The sequence below is a fragment of the Dermacentor variabilis genome, chromosome 1 (assembly GCF_050947875.1).
Source record: "Dermacentor variabilis isolate Ectoservices chromosome 1, ASM5094787v1, whole genome shotgun sequence".
Classification (NCBI taxonomy): domain Eukaryota; kingdom Metazoa; phylum Arthropoda; class Arachnida; order Ixodida; family Ixodidae; genus Dermacentor; species Dermacentor variabilis.
Genome location: NC_134568.1, coordinates 185,969,164 through 185,982,463, shown reverse-complemented (window position 1 = coordinate 185,982,463; position 13,300 = coordinate 185,969,164). Strand labels below are relative to the sequence as shown.

The 13,300-nt window shown below is 42.5% G+C and overlaps 1 protein-coding gene across 1 annotated transcript in view; it reads right to left on the bottom strand.

Annotated features, from left to right (window-relative positions):
* The window catches only part of Neos (nuclear receptor coactivator protein neosin), a 115,113-nt gene that overhangs the window by 90,707 nt on the left and 11,106 nt on the right, over positions 1 to 13,300 (bottom strand). Inside the window, exons 2-4 of the mRNA XM_075701190.1 lie at positions 9,455 to 9,595; positions 7,945 to 8,055; positions 7,405 to 7,471 (exon numbers count right to left, since the gene is read on the bottom strand). Of these exons, the coding sequence (XP_075557305.1) occupies positions 7,405 to 7,471; positions 7,945 to 8,055; positions 9,455 to 9,587 (311 nt within the window). The 5' untranslated portion in view covers positions 9,588 to 9,595. The remainder of the gene's footprint in view (positions 1 to 7,404; positions 7,472 to 7,944; positions 8,056 to 9,454; positions 9,596 to 13,300) is intronic.

Genomic DNA, 13,300 nt, shown 5'->3' with positions numbered 1-13,300 from the left:
AATTTCATAAACATTATGGAATTAAAACTGAAATTAAATTATGGGGTTTTACGTGCAAAAACCACAATCTGATTATGAGGCACACCGCAGTGGGGAGCTCCAGAAACCTGGACCACATGGGGTTCCTTAACGTGCACCTAAATCTGAGTACACGGGTGTTTTCGCATTTCACCCCCATCAAAATGCGGCCGCCGTGGGTGGGAATCAATCCCACGACCTCGTACTTAGCAGCCCAACACCATAGCCACTAAGTAACCAAGGCGAGTAACTTTATGGAAGATTCAAAAGAGTAGGCAGGTATGTAATTATGATGTCACCTTCCACCATCTTCTATGACTTTCTATGCAATGCACATTAATGTATATAAGCTGTTTAATGGATAAAGCCATGTTCATATAGCAAAGGAACTACACCACAATGGCCTTGAACATCAAAAACTCAATCAAACAGCCTGGATAACACAGACCTTAAATATGCCACAATCAAGCAGGTGCACGCAATGCATCAAAGAAAATACATGCACCCTTGCTAAACGAGAAGAAAGGGGGTTAACCGAGGGGCCCGATTTTTATTAGTCATATCATGAGAAGCCAACAAACGCTGACACCAAGGACAACATAGGGGAAATTACTTGTGCTGAATAAATGAAATAAAGAAACAATAAATTAGTGGAAATTAAAGTGGATGAAAAAACAACTTGCCGCAGGTGGAAGCCAAACCCACAACCTTCGTATGCGAAGGTTGTGGGTCGCACATTGCAGCATCGCACGCGAAATGCGAAGGTTGTGGGTTCGGCTCCCACCTGCAGCAAGTTGTTTTTTCATCCACTTTAATTTCCACTAATTTATCGTTTCTTTATTTCATTTATTCAGCACAAGTAATTTCCCCTATGCTGTCCTTGGTGTCAGTGTTGGCTTCTCGTGCACCCTTGCTAGTCACACACCAGCGATGCCTATGCAAGGGCACCTTGCATGCTCTAAATGCACAACTTCTTGCCTCGAAACGACACTTTAATCTGACAATCAAGCTGAAAATAATTGAAGCGCGACATGTGATGCGCGGTGTCTGCCAGGTGGGCTCGCCGGAGATGGAGACCATGGGAGAGTCCACAGCGTCGCAAGTGACAAAGGGGCAGTCGGCACAGAGTCGGCAAGGCTTTGGTTACATTTGTTCCCATCAATGTGAAGCCTAACATTTTTATCTGCACCATAATCTTAATGTACAGCTGACCACAAAATATTATGGACCGAACAAGAGTGTGGTGAGATGGCTATCTGCAGCATGTGCTGTCGAGAGCATTGCTTACGTGGTTGAGCGGCCTTTTATGCTCACAGGTAGGTATGTTAGATTATCCCTTTTGCCAGTGCCACACAACTTTCCACGATCATGGCACAAGTGGCCATTTTGATGCAAGAACACGCTGGCGTAACAGTTTTACACAACAAGCATTGCAAAGTGCGAGTGCTGTAATGTGTGTCAATATTTGGTTACAGTTCATTCCTCATCCACATATTAGCAGAACTATAAACATGTCCAGCTATCCAAACAGCCCATGTGAAGCGAGAAAAGAAATATTGCACACTGACATTTTCAAGACACCGTGAATGCTATCTAACAGCTTGCAGGAAACACAAAGATGGGCACTTAACAGCACTCTTTGCAGAACAGTCATGGCAGCACTCCAGCCATGGCCTCGTGGTTCATCATGATGATGTGTGGTGTTTAGTGGCACAAGGGCCAGGTATGGCCAAAGAGCCCCATGCAAGTAGTGATGTCGTGCCAATGGCTTGTGAATGAGATTGATAGGTGAATTGCAATAAGTAGATGTTACTTGGTTGTAAAAGGGCCTAAAGCTCAGTCGCTGTAAAGTGTGTGAAACGTACAGATATAAAAATAATGGCAATGAGCAATGGCGTACAATATGATCATAAAAGCTCTATTACTAAAGAATGATCTACTAAGCATGTGGGTAGCAGTAGCACTCGCACCTCACCAGTGAGCCTTTGAATACAAGGGCTGGGAGGTCTCTGCTTTACAAAAACGTAATCGCATCAGCATCCTCTAATTGGAGGAGGCCTCATAATTGAGTGCACACTTCATGGGTTCAGAATCCCACTGTATTTCATTATCCACAGGTTAAAAATGAGTGCACGCATCCCCCAGTCGAACACCCAGATTCCTTCAAGGTTAGACAATCTAAAGAAGGAGCCTGCACTATGCAAATCCTGTTGAAAATTGGTGGGTAAAAACCCTGTACTGTGACGGCCCATGGCGCCAAGGTCTCGATAATCTGCACACTGCCACTAGAAACAATAACTTAACAGGCCTGTGAGTAAGGCTCAGCAGCACAAGTAAGATTCATTAAAGCAGGCGCACCACTAGTATATGGCACAGACACTTCGCTACGCACTCGCGTGGTCAGTAATATTTCATGGTTGACTGTATATTCTGATCACTTGTTCATCCCTTTGAAGTCCCACTGTGAAACATCCAATAGAAACGTCTCTCTGAATATTAACAAGCACAATGCTCTAAATGCAAGCACTTGACATGCCGCAGTATCAGCTGTGGATACTCATCTAACACACTAAGCAAGTGTAGGAATACTGTTAAACCTCAATATAACAAACTTCATTATAACAAAATTCTCAATACTATAAAGAAGTATTTCACTTTTCCTAACCTCTTGTTCATAGACTACCATGTATTTAGAACCTCAATATAATAAAGTCTGTTTGTGTGCAATTTATTTCCATGTTACGAAATTTCGCTTCCTCCGCAAAGGAATGCAGAGACAATAAATGGAAACTTCAGTGGATGCAGATGGTCAATGATTGAATTACAAGCGGCTGCTTGCTCAAATCGGGGGAGTGGCATCACGTTCTGTAGAAAGCTCAAGTGCGATAAGATCCTATTGCCCCCCGTGGCACTTTGTGTTTCAGGTGCAAGTGAAAGCGTGCGAGGGTGAGACAAGAAAGATGGTGGCTTCACGAGTGCTGCCTTCCCTTCATGCGAGCAAAGGTAAAGAGGGGGAAGGGAGCGAGCTCGCGGTAACGCACGTGATCAAGTGCGCGCCAGGGGCAGGGGCGGGATTTCCTGCATGCCTCTTGGCCCTGGCTCAATATGGCTGTAAGCACAGCTGAGCCAGTGATAGCTGTGAATGCCGCGTGCGACGACCCTGGAGAAGATTTGCTGGTAACAAACTGAGAAACTGAGTGCACGCCGACGTTTTCATGCAAGAAAACGCAGGCGCATATTGCGGTGAAGCTGCCGCGGTGGGCAGCTATACTGTTCTCGACCGCGCGTGACTCACGCATTGCTTGTTTACATGGTATTCAGCGGCCGGAAAACCTATTCAGGGTATCAAGTTGACATTTCCAAATTCCTTGAGTTTTCCAGGTTTTCCCTGAGCACCTTTGCGAAATTCCCTGAATGAACCAGAAGATTGTTTTATGTCAAGACGGGCTGACACCATGTTGCCCGATGCTGTCACTCTCTAGTAAGCATGTTGAAACAAAAAAACAATGATTTCATCCAGTTTGAATAGTAAGGAGTAATATCTATTTTATTCAAAAAGAGAACTGAAAGAAGGTGATACTAGTAAAATGCACAGCGGAAAAAATGGTAAAACCCATTCTGAATCGAGTGGAACATTTTCAAATACGGATTAAAAAGAGATGCATACAGAAGTAAATATTTTCGAATATGAGCTATTCCTATCAACTGACAGCAAGCTCATTGGTATGAGGCCTGAACACTGTCCCAACTAAGATTCTCTCTCAGCAGCTGGGAAGTCAACCTCAACTGTCCTGACATACTCTCAGCCCGTACACAATATCTCAGTGTTGAGTTTCACTGCTTTAAAGAGTTTATTTTGGTTTGGATGAGAGACAGCTGCATCTCGGCGTCAGCCAACACTTTGTTTTTTTGAGCTCAAGCTCCTTCAAAGAGGCGGCGGCACGCTTCCTTTCTTGTTAATTCCTCAGTGCACCGGTTCTTTCTGTTCTCATCCTCCTTCCGCCATGCGTTTGCCCCATGGATCATTTGAAGCATCCTCTTGGTCAGTTGTACAGCCAACGTTCGATTTTTCGGACTCCCTAGGGGCTGCGAAAACATCCGAAAAATCGGGCAGTCCAAAAAAAATTAATGCATATCTAACTCTTTTGTTACCACGCATATTAAAATCGATCCCCGGTGATCGATACTTTAGATGGCCCATTTCGACATGTTGGAGCCGTTTTATCCACTTAACGCCATCCAGTAGTTAGTACAGGCACTGAACTTTCAGAATCAGTTAAAATTTTCACGCTCCAGTGATGTGATTTTTGATGGACCTTTTTGCAAACGAATGCGCGTATGTTGTAGCGAAAAGAGGCATGGTCGTCACCTTCTGCAGTGCTTCAGACAAAAATCATGTTGCTCACGATTACACTGCAGTAGCATCAAAATTTTGTAACCAAATGACTCCCAGTAAGACAAGAATTAAATTATATCGCCGGCTTTGCCGTCCGACAGTGCCGAGTGGTGATAATTAATCGAAAATGACGCCAGCTGTTCACTAATGAGCTTTGGTTTGGAGTCCGAGTCGTTTTATTCCACCAAAGTGTATTTCTGAACGTCCGCCGCATGTCTAGCATGTGGACCTGACATTTTCAACCAGTTTCCAAGAGTATCGGTTTCGCTCCTCTCGTAAGATCCAGGCAAGGGGAGCTGCTGATGTCACTGCGCAGTTATTGAAAATGACTCCCATGGCGTCATCCCGTACGGCTGCGTTGCGAGAAACACGTCGTGCTCGAAATTATGCTGCACCCGCACTTCAATTTAGTAATGAGGACTCGATTTATGATTCCGAAGATGACAGCAAAGCAGATTCAAGCTCTGACGGCGACGATGTTTTGAGTCAGCGTGGGACGTCCGCAACTGTTCACCGGCGAGTTTTCGTTACGACCTTGAGCAGTCTCCTTCCTTGTGCGCACTTATCTACCAATCTTCTTGCACGACCTGAGAGCTCTCCTGATTATCTTCAGGGTGTACACTTCGCTTGGTTATGATGTGCTTCCATCGGCAGCAAAGAAACTTCCATTCACACCAAGAAAGCCACACGTAGCACATTTCGTCCCAGCACTATGGATTAGCGCAAGGCAGTCTGCAACGGCGTGGGATTTCTTTCTATTCTTCTTTCCAGAAGTGACAAAGACAATCTGCAAAAATGCAAACAGATATGCTTGGATGCATAAGCTTGTAGCTGCCCAGCTACGTTGAGAGCGATTGGTCCTGAAAGAGGTGCTTGACTCTAGACGAACTGGTGAAGCACGTTCCCTGGACTTCTCATCGGACCATCTTCAGAAGATGCCGAAAAGATGGAACCGCAAAATGTGTTACAAGGACCACGAAGATGAACAAATACCAGACATTTTGTGGGGAAAACGCGGAATGCTCCTATGCTTCACAAAATCCAGCAACTGCTTCACCGCATGCCATTAGCGATGAACTGGTCTTAGTTTATTTTTTTGTATCCGAAGAATGGCAGTGTACTGAGCATTTATTTTTTCAGATGCTATTTCTTGGTTATTTATCTTTGAAATGCATATTGGGAATTTCTTTTGATATTAATGTTTTAGCAGATATCGCGTTTTGATTGTTTTTATCAACTGGCAGCAAAAATGGTGCTTTTTAGAATTTTTATGTTTTACCTAAAAACTTTTTGTTAGGCAACATATGTTTTTGGAAAGAGAATTTCATTATGCACAACACGCTATGTTGCTGGAATATTATTTGTAGTGGTAAATATTTTTTTCCCGAGACCTATAAAAAACTATCATTTTCTCGCGGTAACGAAAGAGTTAAGGGCTCAAATTGCCACAGGCATGGTCAAAAAAGCTCTTAAGGCCTGCCAGTACACTTATTAGGCATATCGGTACTCATATTGTGACAGGAGACGGGGGTGCACGTGTGTATAATTAAGGAATACATACTGTGTCGCGTGACAATTGCCCCTTCCTACACCTGTTATGCTTCACCGCGTAACATTTTTCTATTGAGGCGAAGCTAACTTTCGGAGAAGGGCATTGCGCAATGCGCTGTGATTTGCGAGCTTCGAAGCTAATCGCGAGGATTACAAAGGCGGAGTCGGTGCCATTGCTGACAGCGTCGAATTCTTTCAATTAAAAACACGGCACCGCACGGCAAGAAGCTAGCGAACGTAGAAGCAGCTAGGCCTAACGCTGTGCAGTGGTGGCTACTGCTGCCAGCGGTCCGGCGTGCGAGAGCACCGGTTCGCGGCGGCGAGACAAACGAAATGGCGGCGGTGGTGGCTTTGATTAATGCCATTTCAGACCTGCAGTCAGGGCAATATACATTGACTCTATGGAGTATGTGGTGGTGCCGCGAAGCCGCACGAATTATCGGGCATGTCCGAAAAATTGGGCTTCTGGAAAATCGGTCGTTAACTAGTCTGGCAATACCTCGTGCCAATGACACGGCGTCAACGACGATTTGTTGCGATTCCTCTGTTACTGGAGCCAGCATTAACACGACTTTTGTCTCTTTCAATAATATTACAGCTAATTTTCCCTGATAGAAGCACAAATTGCCTGAGTATTTCCAGACTATTCAAATTCTCTGAGAATTCCCGGTTTTCCTCGTTGGTAGACACCCTGCCTATTGTACGATCGCAGTTTGGCGACATAGTGAACGTTGGAGCCAAAAAATCGTGTTTTCTAGGAACATATGAACCGATCAAAAATAAGGTAACGCTATTGGGTCATTTTTGGTGTTCTTGATGGCGAACATTGGCGCCGAGAAAAGGTACATAACGTGAACGTATCAATGAGGTTCTACTGTATTCACACACATATGAAATGTAATATAAAGGGACCAAGCATAACATTCAGAAATTTTGTGCGAGGTGTCAAACTTGGCACTTTGAAAGCGAATACATACGATGGACAAAAGCAGAGGATCCAAGAGCAAATGACATCACAGGACATCAATCTTTGCATGCAGTGCAGCTCAACTGCGATTTGCACACAGGAAAGGGAATTTAGAAAATCTTGGTCACCACAAGTGTTTGAGAAGACACAAACCTTTGGCAATGTAACCTGAAAATCAAAACTCAGAAATTAAATTTAATGAAGGTTCGAGCTAAATGTATGACTGTGCCACATGGAATTAAAATATTTTACAATGATAAAATTTGTGGGAAGCTTTTGTTCTAGTACTCTAGATATTAGCCTTAGTAGCCTGAAGCTACTAAGCGTCCCCAGGACAAAAATGGTGAGAACAAAATACGGAGAATTGGTTAAAATTCTAGAGTAGCTAAAGTTGAGATAATCTTTCGGCAATCAAGTGTCAAATTAAGAGAAAACTCAGGCTCAGGCCACCTCCACACAATTGTTAGCTTACCTGTCACGTTCCCGCGACGTTCCTCTATAAGATCGCCTTGAATCCTGGCTGCTACAGACCCTCAACTCTGAAACAAAAGGAGTTACGAGAGGTCATAAAGCTCGAAAAGCACCAAATGGCAGGCATGGTACGAGAGAAAACAACGGCTAAACACAATCAACCAAGAAAGCTTAAGTTCCGCACACAATTACAACTTTTGCAAAAGCAGAGCATAACTTATGAATTTTAATGCCAAATTTTGACTCGAGGTCACCAAAGCCTCATCCAGCCTCTTTTTTACTTTTCACAGAGCTCAGCCCACCCACCCTTTAGTGTAGGAATCGAACACCCACACACTATGTGACAGCAACTGACCCATGACATGGACAAACTGATAATGTAGGCTCGAACAAATTTAACTTACCCACTATTAATAGACACTGTGCACTGTTAATAGCTTCAGGCTACTAGGGCTAAAATTCTAAGGGCTATGACAAAGCTGCCAGATATGCAGCGAGAAGCCTCTAGTGGGCAGTTAACAGCTCCGAGAAAACTACTTACGTAGCAGACAGCCTTTAAAGAAGACGCCACCTTCGCCTTTGACAGCAGCTTCTGCTTCTCCTTCTTCCTTAAACTGCACAAAACCAAATCCCCCTTTGTGCAGAGAGATGCCTGGTAAGAGAGGAAAATAATTCATGGCTAACAGAAACAGTTCACGTAAACAGTTCATCTTGCTTCATTTTTTTCAATGAAATGACCGGTCAAGTTATAACTACGTCAGCTTACTATGAATTGCACAAAGCACAGTTACGTGTTTTGCAGAACTGCATACCATATGCAGTACAATGGACTTCCCTAACTTCCACATCAGTTAACCCTGTGACGGTCAATGACGTAAATATATGGCGCCGTGAACAAGTCCGAAAATGGTCAATGCCGTATATTTACAGTGCAGTCTGTATGTTTAAAAAGTGCACCAATTTCCTAACTTTTTCTTTTCTGTCATGTGCTGCTACTATGTGGGAATACAGAGAATTCTTTTTGCACGCCTCCCTCTCTCGGTTTTCGTCCCATGGTTTGTTTTAGCGCTAGTTTGCTCCCGCACGTCTATATACTACCACTCTCACATTGGCGCGCGTGCGTGCGGGCGGCTGTTTAGATTTTGTTTCGGCACTGGTTTCGGCTTATTGCGCTTGCAAATCTGATGGCTATCTCATTACTAATCGCTCAAAGGGTGACCGCTTATTTCTCGCTCGTTTAGTGCTCACAGGGGTGCGCATAGGAAGGATACCGCCGTGCATGCGTTTCAGTCTTTTTTTTTTTTTTAGGACCCAAGAACTAACTGCCCTAGCTGGTTGGCGATATGATGAAGAATAGCGGAAGTTTGTCACATGTGTGGCTTTTTTTGATGCGCACACAACCAAACAGTTTTCTTGAGTGCACGCACCTACGCAGTTCGATTACGCTGTGGATGTACGTATTAGTGCAAGAGCAGGAATATTTGAAACTTGCAAAATATTTTCGTGTGGGGATTTTCAAAGCCTTGAACTAAGTGCATAAAAATGTGTTTTTTTAATTCTAGTAAGTTTTTTTCCTTTTTTATTGCTGTTATTCATGAATGAAGAGTGCATATATGCCAATGCAAAATATTGTTTTTCTCACTTTACGGTCACCCTAGAAAAATTACGGTAAATTTTTTTCGAAATAAGTCCCTAAGCAGAATTTGAATCTCCAATAAAAAAAAATCGACCCGGGGTGGTCGCATATGGCGAAAAAAATCGGCCATCATAGGGTTAATTTGACTGTGTTCGAGTCCCTAAAGGCACCCATGCATTATCATCATTTCTTTAAGTACAAACTTTCAATAACAGAAGCCACCTTTTGCATGTCCTGCAGAGCACAAATTAACAGAAGCCTATGTACATATATAAGGCAGGCTATGACATCTCATTATTAGCCTAGCATCAATTCAACATTATTTACTTTGAATCCACTTTAAGAACTACCATTGTACATCCAGGATGTCATCTCCGCCCGGCTTCACACAAAAATATGAATGAGCATATGATACCTTGTATTTCACCGTACTTTGAAAACAGCTTCTGCAAGTCTTCACGCTCAATGTGTTTCTTGAGATTGCCTACATAAATACGTGATGATGCTCTGGCTGGATCTGAGGTGTCACTGCTCATGTGAGTGTCCATCAAGCTTCCTGAAAGTATGCAAAACATTACATATTTATAAAAAATTCCCATCAGCATGCAACCGCATAATAGACAGCTCTCTCGGGGATTCACCATCATAAATAACCAAGATTATTACAGCAAGGTTAAAAATATGGATTATAACCAAATAAGCCAGGAAATGCTAAGTTGACACGCAATCCCGAACAAATCTGCATTTCTCCCATAAGTTAAAACAAGTACCCCAATACAAAACTTGCTTTAAAAATGGCAGAAGTCAAAGCAATGTTAGCCTCAAAGGCCACTTCCCCTTCTAGAACTTTTTGTGAAACAATGTTTCTGAAATGCAAACGAACACAAAAAGATCCTAGCGCCCATGGGCCCCTTCCTAGCTTTCTGCTGTTTGCTAACACTGAAAGCTTACCTAGCACTGCAACTTGGAATTACATTCCATTCCACTTTCAAATGCTTGCAACATGCACATGTATATAACAGTGTCCCAGCTACCATGCACCAAGTTTATATTAAAAAAAAATGAAGCCATCTATGTGGATGAAATCAACTGCATATTATGTGCAACAACTTTGGTACTTGTAGTAATTACCTTTTTAATTGCTATACCTATGGCAGATAGGTCAATATTTAAATGTTTCAGAACATATTCAAAAAATCAATTTTAATTGTCTACAGCACACTACCTGTCACGATTCTTTTTTCCGTGTTTAAAAGACAGCCAATAAACTATTTTAAAAGGCAGACCCTGCACTGTTTTCGTGCGCCACAACAGTGCTACTTTAAAGGGACACTAAAGAGAAAAATGATTTTTGCCGCATTGGTAAATTACCCTTACACAATTCTAAAAAAGCCACTTTGCCATGAGAAGTTTGGCATGCCAGAAAAGACAAAAACCAAAGATGGGTGGCAATACCACCTTGAAGTTCCTGCACCAGCACACCATGATGACGTCATGGATTTTGACGCCGTCTGCCTGAGCCCAATTAAATTTTTATAAATAAAAATAGACTACATTTTATTCTAAAAGAACGAAAGACTGAAGTTGGGAAATGCGAAAGAACACTTGGCAATTCGTGATGTCACACCAATGTACCGGCCCTGGGGGTTTTGGCACGAAATTTGAAAATGAAACTGTCATTTTCTCTAATAATCAAATAATTACCATAAAATCAAGAAAAGTAGACTCCTTCAAGAATACCTTTTCAATCTTAACTGATTTGATGTTCTGCTTTAGTGTACCTTTAAATGTGATGGAAAGGAACTAACCACACTTTATGCTTGATTAGGCTGCTGCACTGCTTTGACGGGGAATTTATCTTGTGCAACATAACATTCCTATCAAAGGGCCACACATCTGAGCGCATGACCGTTTGTGACAGCGGTAAGCAGACTGCTAAAGGCCAAGCTATTAGCAATGCAAACTGCCAATCTGCTGTGTTGGGCCAAACCAAACAGGGGCATGAATATAGCAACCACTTCAAAAATATCAATTTCATGCTTATCTTATCCCCTTCAGGCACCAGTTAATTCAGTTTGATGAAAATTTAGTTTCACTACATTTTATGCACCTTCAGGGTCAAGGAAAGCCCACTGCTGCAGACAAACTTTCAATGCTTCAGTGAGTTTTGCCAAGTTTACAGAATGTGGACTTCACGTGAGAACTCTCAACAGGAATGTCAGGTATGAGAACTATTTCATCTTTAGCATACTTGGACAGCACCCATTCAGCCACTTTAAGTATAAGCTGGATGTAAAACATTGTGAAAAAGAATGAAAGTCAATATGCTACATGATGACATACTAATACCAAGAGAAACATCTGGACTGGACGTCAACCTTTTAACTCGTTTATACCCCCCCCCCCCCCAAACACATATTAGACTTATTATTTGATCCTGCAGCATGTGTTCCGATGTCTGCAACACATCTGAAATATCATTATGTTTATCAGTGTGCTTGCTTTTGATCCACTATCTTAACACAATTGTGCACACAGCGCCATGAAGGGCTTATGACCGAAATCATCCATTACACAGGAACAATTAGTCTGTTCACCATGCATTTGAGAGCAGCATTGCTGTGGCGCGCAAGCGGGAAGTTGGGCTGGCTCTCTAAATATGTTTTTAGACTTTCTTCTAAATGCTGACAAAAAGTGCCACTCAAAAGATAAGCGCACTACAAATAACTGAAATTGGCATTTTCAAATGTGGTCTAAAATAATCTTTACATATCTACCATAAGTACCATATTAATTTAAAAGTTTGCAATTAATCATTACAACCTAATCAAGAGCAACACAAAACACTTCTTCAGGTAGCTGCTGTATACACAGTTGGTTTCATCTGCACAGAAGGTTTTGAATTTTTCTTCTCTTTTTTTTTGGTGCCCGATAGCTAGGACACCCTGTATTAAAGCGAAAGCGTTAAGGAGCCTGTGTCGCAGAAAATTTGGTGTCCAGCATTACACGCCGCCTCGGCAAAAAGAATTTCGAAGCAAATTCCGAACCATGCATACCCAACCAATTCTCTACCACCAAAGTTGCTCATACCTTGTTTTTCCATTCTTTACAAAGTTATTCCTCGGAATTTTGAGAACAGCAGCCCACAAACAAATGTAATGCAAAAAAACACCCACAGCGCATATCCTTTATGTTAGCTCTTCTCAGACTGAAATATTAAAAGTGGGAAACAATAACAGGAGATCGACCCATGCAAGAGGCCGCGTTTCTACCAGAAAGCTCACCTGCGTGCATAGCATTCGCAGCCAGCGTTTCCCAGTAAATGTTAAGGTTACATAAGCTGCAGTTGCCGGGAAGCATGAAAAGCAGTAAGGGGTCTTTGAGAACTATCGCACTCCACTCTTATGGGCGAAGCTTAAGCGTCCTCCAAATTTTTATACAGAGAAAGAGGGAGAGAGAGGCATTTTAATGTTGCCACCTGCTGCTAACTGGAATTCTTGAACAGAAATCTAGCATGTATTTAGATCGACATTTCCCAAAACTTTCGAGCAAGAAACTGGCTTCGTCCCAAGTCAAAACCTCAACAAGTGTCACCACATGGAAGATGCTGCACATTTACTCAGATACAAGCTGATACTTGGGCGCCAGCTTACAGTCGAGGATGAAGCTCGGTGAGCTAGTGCTAGAATACAGTTTGACAATGTTTTATGATGATGTTTTATGGCGCAAGGGCCAGGTATGGCCAAGGAGGGCCATGACAAATGGTAGTTTATCGGTGAATTGCGGATGGCATGGACAATGAATTCCTTATGGTAGATGTGACGTGGCTGAAAACCTGTCTTGTAAATGGCGTAAAATATATAGGTACTAAAATAATAACACTGACTAGTTAGTGATGTGGGCTACGGCAATAGGGTTTCATTAAAAACATGGTACAACAAAACATACCAGTGGCACTAGAGCTTCAAGAGAGCCCTTGAATACAAGGGCTGTTAATTGCGTGCTAAAAATTACCCGGCGAAATGATTTTCAGAGTGCCTGTTTCAGCAGAGAACTCAGACTATTTTTAGGTTGAAAAGTGGTTCATTGTTAAGAAAAAATGCCGGGTGTAGAGGTATATTTTCACAACATGCAGAAGGGAAATACTTTTTTATCTGCATCTATAGCAGGGCATTGAGTAAGAACTATGAGACTATGAGATTATTGCCGCACTTACTACAGGTTGGAGGATCCCCCCAGTCAAAAGGCAAGAGCGAGTACC